At 36.9% G+C, this 10,478-nt stretch overlaps 1 protein-coding gene across 3 annotated transcripts in view; it reads right to left on the bottom strand.

The window, feature by feature from the left end:
• Nucleotides 1-300: 300 nt before the first annotated feature.
• XRN1 (5'-3' exoribonuclease 1) overlaps nucleotides 301-10,478 on the bottom strand; it is a 116,167-nt gene continuing 105,989 nt past the window's right edge. The window contains exons 41-43 of one of the 3 annotated variants that reach the window (XM_069563442.1): nucleotides 6,131-6,169; nucleotides 5,620-5,780; nucleotides 301-5,125 (exon numbers count right to left, since the gene is read on the bottom strand). In XM_069563442.1, coding sequence (XP_069419543.1) covers nucleotides 4,829-5,125; nucleotides 5,620-5,780; nucleotides 6,131-6,169 — 497 coding nt within the window. In that variant the 3' untranslated portion in view covers nucleotides 301-4,828. The remainder of the gene's footprint in view (nucleotides 5,126-5,619; nucleotides 5,781-6,130; nucleotides 6,170-10,478) is intronic. The other 2 variants (XM_069563458.1, XM_069563450.1) reach the window with 2 other exon arrangements.

Genomic DNA, 10,478 nt, shown 5'->3' with positions numbered 1-10,478 from the left:
CTTTAAATATACTACCATACAAGGGGTGTTGTTTTCTTCCTTTAGGACATGAAGAAACTGAGGCATAGGCATTATATAACTTGCCAATCCTAATATAATGACATATTTACAATTAGAGGCAGAGCCAGGATCTGAACTGTGGCCATCAAAACCTGCAGTTCAGACTTCCTCCACCAATCATGCTGTCAATTTTGTGCTAATTGACACAGATTCAAATACCAATATAAAAGGATATGACGTTTAAGTGAATCCTGTAATCCATTTTTAATATCACTGCAAACATACAAGAACAAAAGCTTATGAAATCATTCTCAAATGTTTAATTAAAATCCATATAGCATTTAACATGTATAGATGTTTAAACTCTTTCAGTGACTCATATTTTAAAATCCTTTTGCACAACATTTTGAGGCTAACTTCATGCCAAAAATCTACAAATGTACAGTTTAACACAAAAATACATTTGGAGTCCATTCCAATGCAAGTTGAAAACACTTTAATTGCAGACAATGTATAGATATTTAAAAAACAAAAGCTACAAAATGAGCACATAAAATCTTCCCTTTTGAATTTTTAATAAAATACTGCTCTGTATAAGATCTAATGAAAAATTCCAGTTACTTATAAAATACTTATGTGAGGGAAAAAAAGAATTAAGATCTCTATGTATGAGTTATACTTACTTATATTGTTTAAATGAAAAAAATGCTGAACATGTTGATGATACAGTACACTATTACTCAGATATCCAAATAGATGCAAACACTCAAAGAAGCAATTGGATGCAGGCAAAAGAAAATATGAGACTTAAGGCCAAAAAAGCCCCTAAATTCCAAAACAAACAAAAAAATCACTCGTATTACTTCATGAGAAAACAGTATGAAGATTTGGTTAGATCACTAAAACATCTACAGGCATTTAATTATTTGGCCTTGGCAATTTACTAGTACGTCAACTGCTGAAATAACAGCAATAGGTGTATTGTTGGAAAAAAATTAATTTTTATAGGTTTAAATATGTAAAACTTTATCTACTGGAAACCAGAGTCTCCATCACGAATTGCACTTGAGATGGCTGAATGCATTGATTGAGCAAGGCATTACTGTTGGTTCACTGAAACACACAAACAAACACAAAAGCAGCTATGGATTTCTGATATTCTTAACTATCAAGACTATTTTCTGTTTTCCTCTCTCTAAAAGACGCATCAGTGGTGTTGGAGATAAGCCAGTGAAACTCCAGCCTGCCTTCGTTCTGATCGTCATGGTCTCTTAACTGCTCCCTGGCGGAAGATGGAGCAATCTCAGGGATATATCAGCCAGCTCTGTCTGAAACATATTCATTTCTAGCATTTTTAAGCATTATCCTAACTAGGAAAGGAAGCTCCAGCAAAAAAGACTGCTTCACTGACAAAGCTTATAAGATGTACAGAAAGAACACTGCCGGTTTAAGTTCTGTCACTCTCTAGAAAAATGATAAGGGGACTTCTGAGATTCATTTTTTTTTTCAGAGGTAGAGAATGTCTGTCATTTCTCTCCAATAAATGAATTCCCCTCCCCAGTAAAAACATGATTTGGAAGCAAGATGGTACTAAGAAATACAGCAAGCTCAAAAAGCTGGGAAATTGTACATAGTGGCTTTAAAAAAAAGAGGCTCTGGACAATGAAATGAAGCATATTAGAACGAACTTTAGTGGGGAGGGGGAGAATTCTAGCTCTCTTAAACTAGACAATCACTATGATAATGTACGATTTACTAGTACAAATAGAACAGATGATTTAAAAGTGAGTAAATAAATCACTGCAGTTCATCTATGTCCTTGAGCTAGGAAGAGTATAGTCTGAAAATGCAGTGAAGGACAGGTCTTATTTAACTGGTCTCCTTCCAACTGCCTCCCTATCTGCCTCTCCTCCCAAATCCAGATTAGTTTGAAAAATATCAGTTTAAAACCAAAGCAAGTACCTGATCATGAAAAAGGAAACAAACAACAAAACCCGCAGCAAGAGTTCCTCATCTCTCCCACCAATAGGAAAAGAAAGATCAAACTTTTGTTTTTCAGTTCTAAAAGAACTACTTATCCCTCTGAACAGCAAGGAAAGTCTTTAATTGAAACCAAAGTACACATAGAGATGAAATTAATTTTTCAGGCAACTGAGTCTCAGATGTTTAAGACATGAGTCTGCATGATGTTTAAATCAATTAATACAGTCTATCTGTAAAATTATAAGACTCAGGTAATGTATTGGAAATGGTGAAAAGGACTGAAAGGACCAAGCTTCACAATTCACTTAATCTGCTCAAAAAAAACACAAACCACTTTATTGAACAAGGTTATCTAGAAATAATGTTTTAGTAAGGAGAGGAAAGTTTAAACAGATTTAACTGCTCTTGTGATGTGGAAACATGACGCATCTTGGGGAACCTGCTCTTCTGTGCCCTACACAGTCCATGGTTTCCACACACAGTCCACAACAGATTCAACAGTTGAATGGGCATATTTCTAAATTTTGGGACAGTCTGAGTCTGTGCCATCCACAAAGGAAAAACTGTAAGTTTCCCAAATTTATCAGTGGATCTAGACTCCTCAAGACTGTCATGAGACACAGTCTCTGCTTCTTACGTCCTCTCCAGAGAGGATCTCAGGATGCAATAGATGAGGATCTCATCTATTGCTCTCAGGCCCATCTCTGGAATAGGTGTACAAGGTGAAGAAAATATAGATGAATGCATGACACTATCTGGTCACTATGGATTTCTCTCCCATTTTAATCTCTTTTTAGTCTTGAGTTGCTTTAGGAGAAGAATGAAAAGAAAACACTTACTGCCTCTCCATCTAGAACTGTCAGTTTGCTTTGTTTGAATATTGAGGAAACCCCCTTATATGGGTTGTGGCACTACGCTTATCAAAGTTTCTCTTGAAGTTTTTGGAAGATGGCATGTGCTCCTTCTTCGGTGCTTAAATAAAGATGTGGGCTGTATACTGTTTATATAGGGTGGTCACAGAGAAATGATGAGTGAGGCAATTCTTGAATGCTGGAGTTTGTATAGTTACATAAGGTGGAAAATATCATACACTCTAAAGTAGTAGAGGTTAACATAATCTTATTGTCACAATTCAACTTTTTTTTGTATTTCCATTAAAAAAAAATTTTGTGAGGCAAAAAGGACAAACTCTGAGAATTACTTGAGCCTCATTACTTCAGATCCTACTACAGAGAAACATGTATTCCCAAAAATGAAATGCTGGGAACCAACGAACATCTGAATCTAGGAAAATTAATAGAAAATAAAATCACAGAAACTCACATGACTATCATAAATGACAAATAATGAACACTTATTTCATACTAAAGGCACTACTAATATACAAATATCCTATTAACATTTGGAGAAACTCTTAACATTTAGCAGTTAGAGAACGAAATCCATTTAACTCAATACTAGCATTTTAAAAAACAAACAGACTAAGACTCAAGGCAGAGTTTTCAATGAGCCAAATGAAACTAGATATAATAATCAGCAGCTCCATACAAAGATTGTGGTTCCTACTTTTAAAATACTTTTAAAAAAGTATGATAACTTACTTCCTTAAAAATATAAGCATATCACAAAAACTAAAGCATAAATATATATATATATATATATATATATGTATATAAATCCAGGCCCTGGTACCGCTGAGAAATTTTCATAAACTCTGATATAATTTCAACAGCCACAGATTGAATAACACACACCCACACATGACATGTACAGACAAAATGCCAGAGTCACTGCACAGTTCAGCATAAAGCTAAAAGTATGGAAAGAGAACAAGAACGGGCATTTGTCATGTAAATAATGCATATTATATACCAATTGTGCCTGTGCAAACCTTGGCATTTTTAAAAATTTAGAATTTCATTGTCCCAGGAAAGGCTACACATGGATCAACAATGGAGCTGTCGTGTATGTTTAAGTAAGCAAGTAAAAAGCTAAACAAAAGGATAACACATTTTAATTAATGACATGATTAATATTTTGTACTTCTATCAGAAGATTAATCTGTAATCATTATACCCTGTAGATTTTGAAACTTAATTTTTTATTAGAGGTTAACTAATGCTGGTTCTTGAATAATCTAAAAAATTGTAATTATTTCCTCAAATCTAGATCACTATGTATAGTTCTAAGCAGTTAAATGAAATACTCTGATCAGTATTCTGAAATTGCTTTGGTACAAAATGGAGAATAAAGCAAAACTGGCAGCACCAGCACAATGTGATCACGTCACAACAGGTCTAAAGGACCCTCAGAGATAACAGAACATAAGTTAAAATACCTATAAATAAGCGCAACTCTCCTGACAATTCTATTACATCATTAAAAAGAGAAATAAAATCTACATTCAGTAAATTATACTTGAGGCCCAATTTTCATGCTCCATTTAATTATTCCTCAATGATAGTGTAAAAAAAATGTTTATTATTATTGCAGTACCATGTCTAATTCATAGTTCAGGATGCTTTTAATGACAAGGCCAATGGTTAGAGTGGTACATGTGAATGCTCAGTCCACTGATAGTATTTTAACACAAGGTTTTAGTTTGTTTTTTTTTACAGCTTTATTGAGGTATAATTGATGTAAAACAAATTGCACATACTTAAGATGCACAATTTGATTTACAGTCTTTTAAATAGCATGAAAAGTGCCTGGCCACTAGAAAATTAAAAAATTTAATTGAAATGTATTGTTTTAAAATAGTACACTGTAATTTCTTGTGAGACACAGGTATGGATTTATAAAAAGGTGGGAGGAAAGGAAAGAAATTTAATTCCAAGTACCAAATTTATTCAGGTTTAGAAACGCCAAAATTGACAGCCAGTTTTCTTGATTTTCTTCTTGAAGAGCTTGGTGCCGACTTCTGGTGAGGCATACTATGGCCTGGGGAGGCAGCTGCAACTTGAAAAGAAGATGCAGGTTGAGGGATCTGAGAAGATGGTAAGGAAGCTGATGAAGTCTCCTGTGGAATTCCTTTGGTGACATCAGAAGATGCTGACTGGCTAGTGTGAAGCGGGGTGACTTGATAACTCTGGGCCTCCTTATTCTCAAAGTTCTTTTTGTTTGCAACTCTTTTTTTAGTTACCTTTGAGGAATAAAAGAATAATTAATTAACAATGTAGGCAAAAAAAACTAGTGTCAGAAAATACCATAAATCACGCTGCTAATGCTTGTCAAGCACTGCTGACTGTGACTTTCACTTATAATCTCCAAACCAGACTTTAGAAATTCAAGGAATCTAGTTATGATATTTTAAATGTATCCATAATTCCAGGATAAAGAAAATTTATGTTCCTGATTTTAAATCACTGTTTTAGAAAAGGATATTATTACTTGCTACAATTATTTATTAGAACACAAACTCATACAGCAGGGATTAGGTTAGACGATTCACCAGTGGTCAAAATATATTCTCAGTACCTACTCCAGTACTGATCAGGCTTCTACTTGGCGCTGAGTATGAAATCACTGAATAAATAAAATTTTATCAATAGCTTTTTTTTTTTTTAATTTTATCAATAGCTGTTGAACAGTAAAAAAATTCTCTTAAAAATATAACAATTCTCTTCTCGGTCTCACCTGCAGAGGTATGAACTGATTGTGCACACCACCTGGCATTCCCCCAGCCATGGGCATGGTCCCAGCATACGATGTATGATGGAAGGGCTTCCCAGGAACTGGCATTGGTGGTCCCCATGGCACTGAGCCAAAGAGATGAGATGATGAAGGCATGATATTAGCTATTAAAAATCATGGAAAAGCTATTTTAGTAAAATGGCATCATTAAAGCCCTGAAATTTAAGACCTCCCTTTGCTACTTTTCCTTTTAACTTATTTCACTTTGGCAAATAGCATACACTTAAGTTCTGTTTAACCTTGCTTTCAACATTCAAAGTCCTCTTAAGGAATACGAAACACCTACATTCAGCTTGTCATTATGCTGCCTGGTCTATGAAGGCCAATAGTACCTTATATTGATACAAGCCTTAGGAATATTTGTAATACTATTTTTAAAAAATAATAGGGTCATTAATCTGTCCCTTGGGGGAGAAAAGGCAGGGCAGAAAGAGAGAAATCTTAAGGATCTCACCTGCCCCCAGTGCTAAGTTGCTTCCATAGTGATCCCAGCCTACAAAAAACAAAAAACAAACAAACAAAAAAACACCAGAAAAGCTCAAGTCTTGAAATTTGATCACTTTCATATGATATACACAATCTTTCTTTTCCCTATTCTAACATCTGTAATTCAAGAATTCCCTATTCTAACATTTGTAATTCACAGCTTGTTTCTTGCTGAAAGTGCACTGAATCAGTGGTTCCCAAAACTGATTTGTTTATCTGAATCACATGGAAGCTTGTGAAATATAGATTCTTGGGCAAAGCTCCAGACCTACTAATCAGACTCTGAGGGCCCAGGAATCTGTATTGTTAATAAGCTCCACAAGTGATCCTTACACATTCAGCACCAGTTCAGTATTTGTGAACTACTGCATTGAACAATAACAACCAAGACTCTGGCACACTGCCACCAAAGAAAGTCTGTACTGTGCTCAAAGTTTCTTTTTAGAGACAGAAAAAAGCAGACAGAATTTAAGACTATATAGCTCAACTAACGGAGAAAGCAATAGCAACCCACTCCAGTACTCTTGCCTGGAAAATCCCATGGACGGAGGAGCCTGGTAGGCTGCAGTCCATGGGGTCGCGAAGAGTCGGACACGACTGAGCTACTTCCCTTTCACCTTTCACTTTCCTGCGTTGGAGAAGGAAATGGCAACCCACTCCAGCATTCTTGCCTGGAGAACCCCAGGGATGGCAGAGCCTGGTGGGCTGCCGTCTATGGGGTCACACAGAGTCGGACACGACTGAAGTGACTTAGCAGCAGCGGCTCAACTAAAACTCAGCTACATTTGAGAGAAGCTTGTGAGTATACCTTTAGATAATCCATATGTACTAATTACTTTAATTTATATATAGTTGCTGGATTTTTTTTGATGTGGGTAATTTTTAAAATTTTTAATGAATTTCTTACAATATTGCTTCTGTTTTTATGTTTTTGTCTTTTTGGGCCATCAGGCATATGGGATCCTAGCTCGCCAACCAGGTATTGAACCTGCATTGGAAGGTGAAGTGTTAACCAATGGATCGCCAGGGAAATCCCCTGGATTCATTTTTGAAAGTGAAAAAGCAATCAAAATGGATTTTCTAAGTTACAGTGGACTTACTACCTTGAGTTATATGAAAACATCAGATTTATTGTGTCATAAAAATTTTATGACTAACCATGGTTTATACAGGCAAAGGAATGCCAGTATAGTATAGTAACAAAATTGTGGGGTTTGTTATCAGATAGATTTGCTTTTGAATGCTACGACTGCTACTTAGTAAGTTATGGCCTTAGACAAATTGCATTTTTTAAACAAATCAAAGTAAAAATAATTATACACATACATATTGTAATAAAAAGGGTTTTCAACAAAATATAGCAGTCATCTGGTCCATCCCAGGTTTAACTGTTTTAGCTATTTATTTGCACACTGTTCAATAATTTGCTTATACTACTAGCTGATTTTTCAACTTTAGGCATTTTTAGACTAAAACTACTATGATAGATCAAAATTCAATTCTTTTATACCACCCTTCATTACTTGCCCTGTCCTCCCAATATATTATAATATTCATTTAAAAAATAAGTGTTTGTGGTATGTCACTATATAAATATTATCACTTCAAAGCCAAGTAGGGTACTCTGATTACTTTTTGTTCCTTGTAAAACTTAAAAAACTCTTTTAAGAGTAATTACCTTTTAAAAGCACCTTAGCCTTCTATACATCCTGCATGTTTTTTCCCAAATGCTGCCCATCTATCAGATCATTATCTCACCTGCCAAGACCTTCCCCTGCCCTCTCAATTGAGACCAGTTACTTTCTACACCTGCTGAGCAGCTGGCATTCTGGAATTCCCAATTATTGCATAAGTATATTAGGTATCATGCAGTTTAGTTTCATGTGTGTGTGTGTGTGAAAGTCGCTCAGTCATGTCTGACACTTTGCAACCCCATGGACAATTCTCCAGGCCAGAATACTGGAGTGGGTAGCCTTTCCCTTCTCCAGGGGATCTTCCGAATCCAGGACTGACCCCAGGTCTCCCCCACTGCAGGAAGATTCTTTACCAGCTGAGCCACAAGGGAAGCCCAAGAATACTGGAGTGGGTAGCCTATCCCTTCTCTAGGGGATCTTCCTGACCCAGGAATTGAACCAGGGTCTCCTGCATTGCAGGCAGATTCTTTACTAACTGAGCTATCAGGGAGTCCTTAGTTTCATGGTTTTGTTTAAAACAAACAAATAAACAAAAATTATTGCTTTGCTTTTTGGAGTGCAGAATTCAGCAACTTCTAAAGAACAGTACATAAGTAAATTTGCCTGTCTGAAATGTCTTCATTCTACCCTTGCACTAGATTCACGCTTCAGCTTTAGAGAGAAATCTAAGATGAAACTAATTCTGTCTCAGGATTTTGAGGTAATCAATGCTCAACTGCTTTCTAGCTTCTAGCCTCTGTTCAATGATGCAATAACATTATGATTTTTGTTTTTATTTGTATTTTTTCCTTCATCTCTGACCTCTCTTTATTCAGTTCAGTCGCTCAGCTATGTCCAACTCTTTGCTACCCCATGGACTGCAGGATGCCAGGCTTCCCTGTCTGTCACCAACTCCTGGAGTTCACTTAAACTCATGTCCAATGAGTCGGTGATGCCATCCAACCATCTCATCCTCTGTCGTCCCCTTATCCTCCCGCCTTCTATCTTTCCCAGCATCAGGATCTTTACAAATTAGTCAGTTCTTCACATCAGGTAGCCAAAGTACTGGAGTTTCAGCTTTAGCATCAGTCCTTCCAATGAATATTCAGGACTGATCTCCTTTAGGATGGACTGGTTGGATCTCCTTGCAGTCCAAGGGACTCTCAAGAGTCTTCTCCAACACCACAGTTCAAAAGCATCAATTCTTTGGTGCTCAGCTTTCTTTACTGTCCAACTCTCACATCCACACATGACCACTGGAAAAACCATAGCCTTGACAAGATGGACCTTTGTTGGCAAAGCAATGTCTCTGCTTTTTAATATGCTGTCTAGGTTGGTTATAACTTTTCTTCCAAAGAGCAAGTATCTTTTAATTTCATGGCTGAAATCACCATCTGCAGTGATTTTGGAGCCCCCAAAATAAAGTCTCTCACTGTTTCCCCATCTATTTGCCATGAAGTGATGGCACCAGATACCATGATCTTAGTTTTCTGAATGTTGAGCTTTAAGCCAAGTTTTTCACTCTCTTCTTTCACTTTCATCAAGAGGCTCTTTAGTTCTTCTTAACTTTCTGCCGTAAGTGTGGTGTCATCTGAGTATCTGAGGTTATTGATACATCTCCTGGCAATCTTGATTCCAGTTTGTGCTTCATCAAGACCAGTGTTTCTCATGATGTTCTGCATAAGGGTGACAATATACAGCCTTGATGTACTCCTTTCTTGATTTGGAACCAGTCTGTTATTCCATGTGCAGTTCCTACTGTTGCTTCCTGACCTGCATACAGATTTCTCAGGAGGAAGATCAGGTGGTGTGGTATTCCCATCTCTTTCAGAATTTTCCACAGTTTATTGTGATCCACACAATCAAAGGCTTTGGCACAGTCAACAAAACAGATGTTTTCTGGACTCTTGCTTTTTCGATGATCCAGTGGATGTTGGCAATTTCATCTCTGGTTCCTCTGCCTTTTCTAAAACCAGCTTGAACACATGGAGGTTCATGGTTCATGTACTGTTGAAGCCTGGCTTGGAGAATTTTGAGCATTACTTTGCTAGCGTGTGAAATGAGTGCAACTGTGCAGTAGTTGCAGCATTCTTTGGCATTGCCTTTCTTTGGGATTGGAATGAAAACTGACCTTTTCCAGTCCTGTGGCCACTGCTGAGTTTGAGTGCAGCCCTTTCACAGCATTATCTTTCAGGATCTGGAATAGTTCAACTGGAATTCCATCATCTCCACTAGCTTTGTTTGTAGTAATGCTTCCTAAGGCCCGCTTGGCTTCTCATTCCAGGATGTCTGGTTCTAGGTGAGTGATCATACCATCATGATTTTCTGGGTTGTGAAGATCTTTTTTGTACAGTTCTGTGTATTCTTGCCCCCTCTTCTTAGTATCTTCTGCTTCTGTTAGGTCCCTACCATTTCTGTCATTTACTGAGCCCATCTTTGCATGAAAAGTTCCCTTGGCATCTCTAATTTTCTTGAAGAGACCTCTAGTCTTTCCCATTCTATTGTTTTCCTCTACTTCTTTGCATTGATCACTGAGGAAGACTTTCTTATCTCTCCTGTTATTCTTTGGAACTGCATTCAGATGGGTGTATCTTTCCTTTTCTCCTTTGCCTTTCACTTCTCTTCTTTTCATAGCTGTTTGTA

Source organism: Ovis canadensis, chromosome 1 (assembly GCF_042477335.2).
Source record: "Ovis canadensis isolate MfBH-ARS-UI-01 breed Bighorn chromosome 1, ARS-UI_OviCan_v2, whole genome shotgun sequence".
NCBI classification, from domain to species: domain Eukaryota; kingdom Metazoa; phylum Chordata; class Mammalia; order Artiodactyla; family Bovidae; genus Ovis; species Ovis canadensis.
This window is presented reverse-complemented; position numbering and strand designations above follow the sequence as displayed.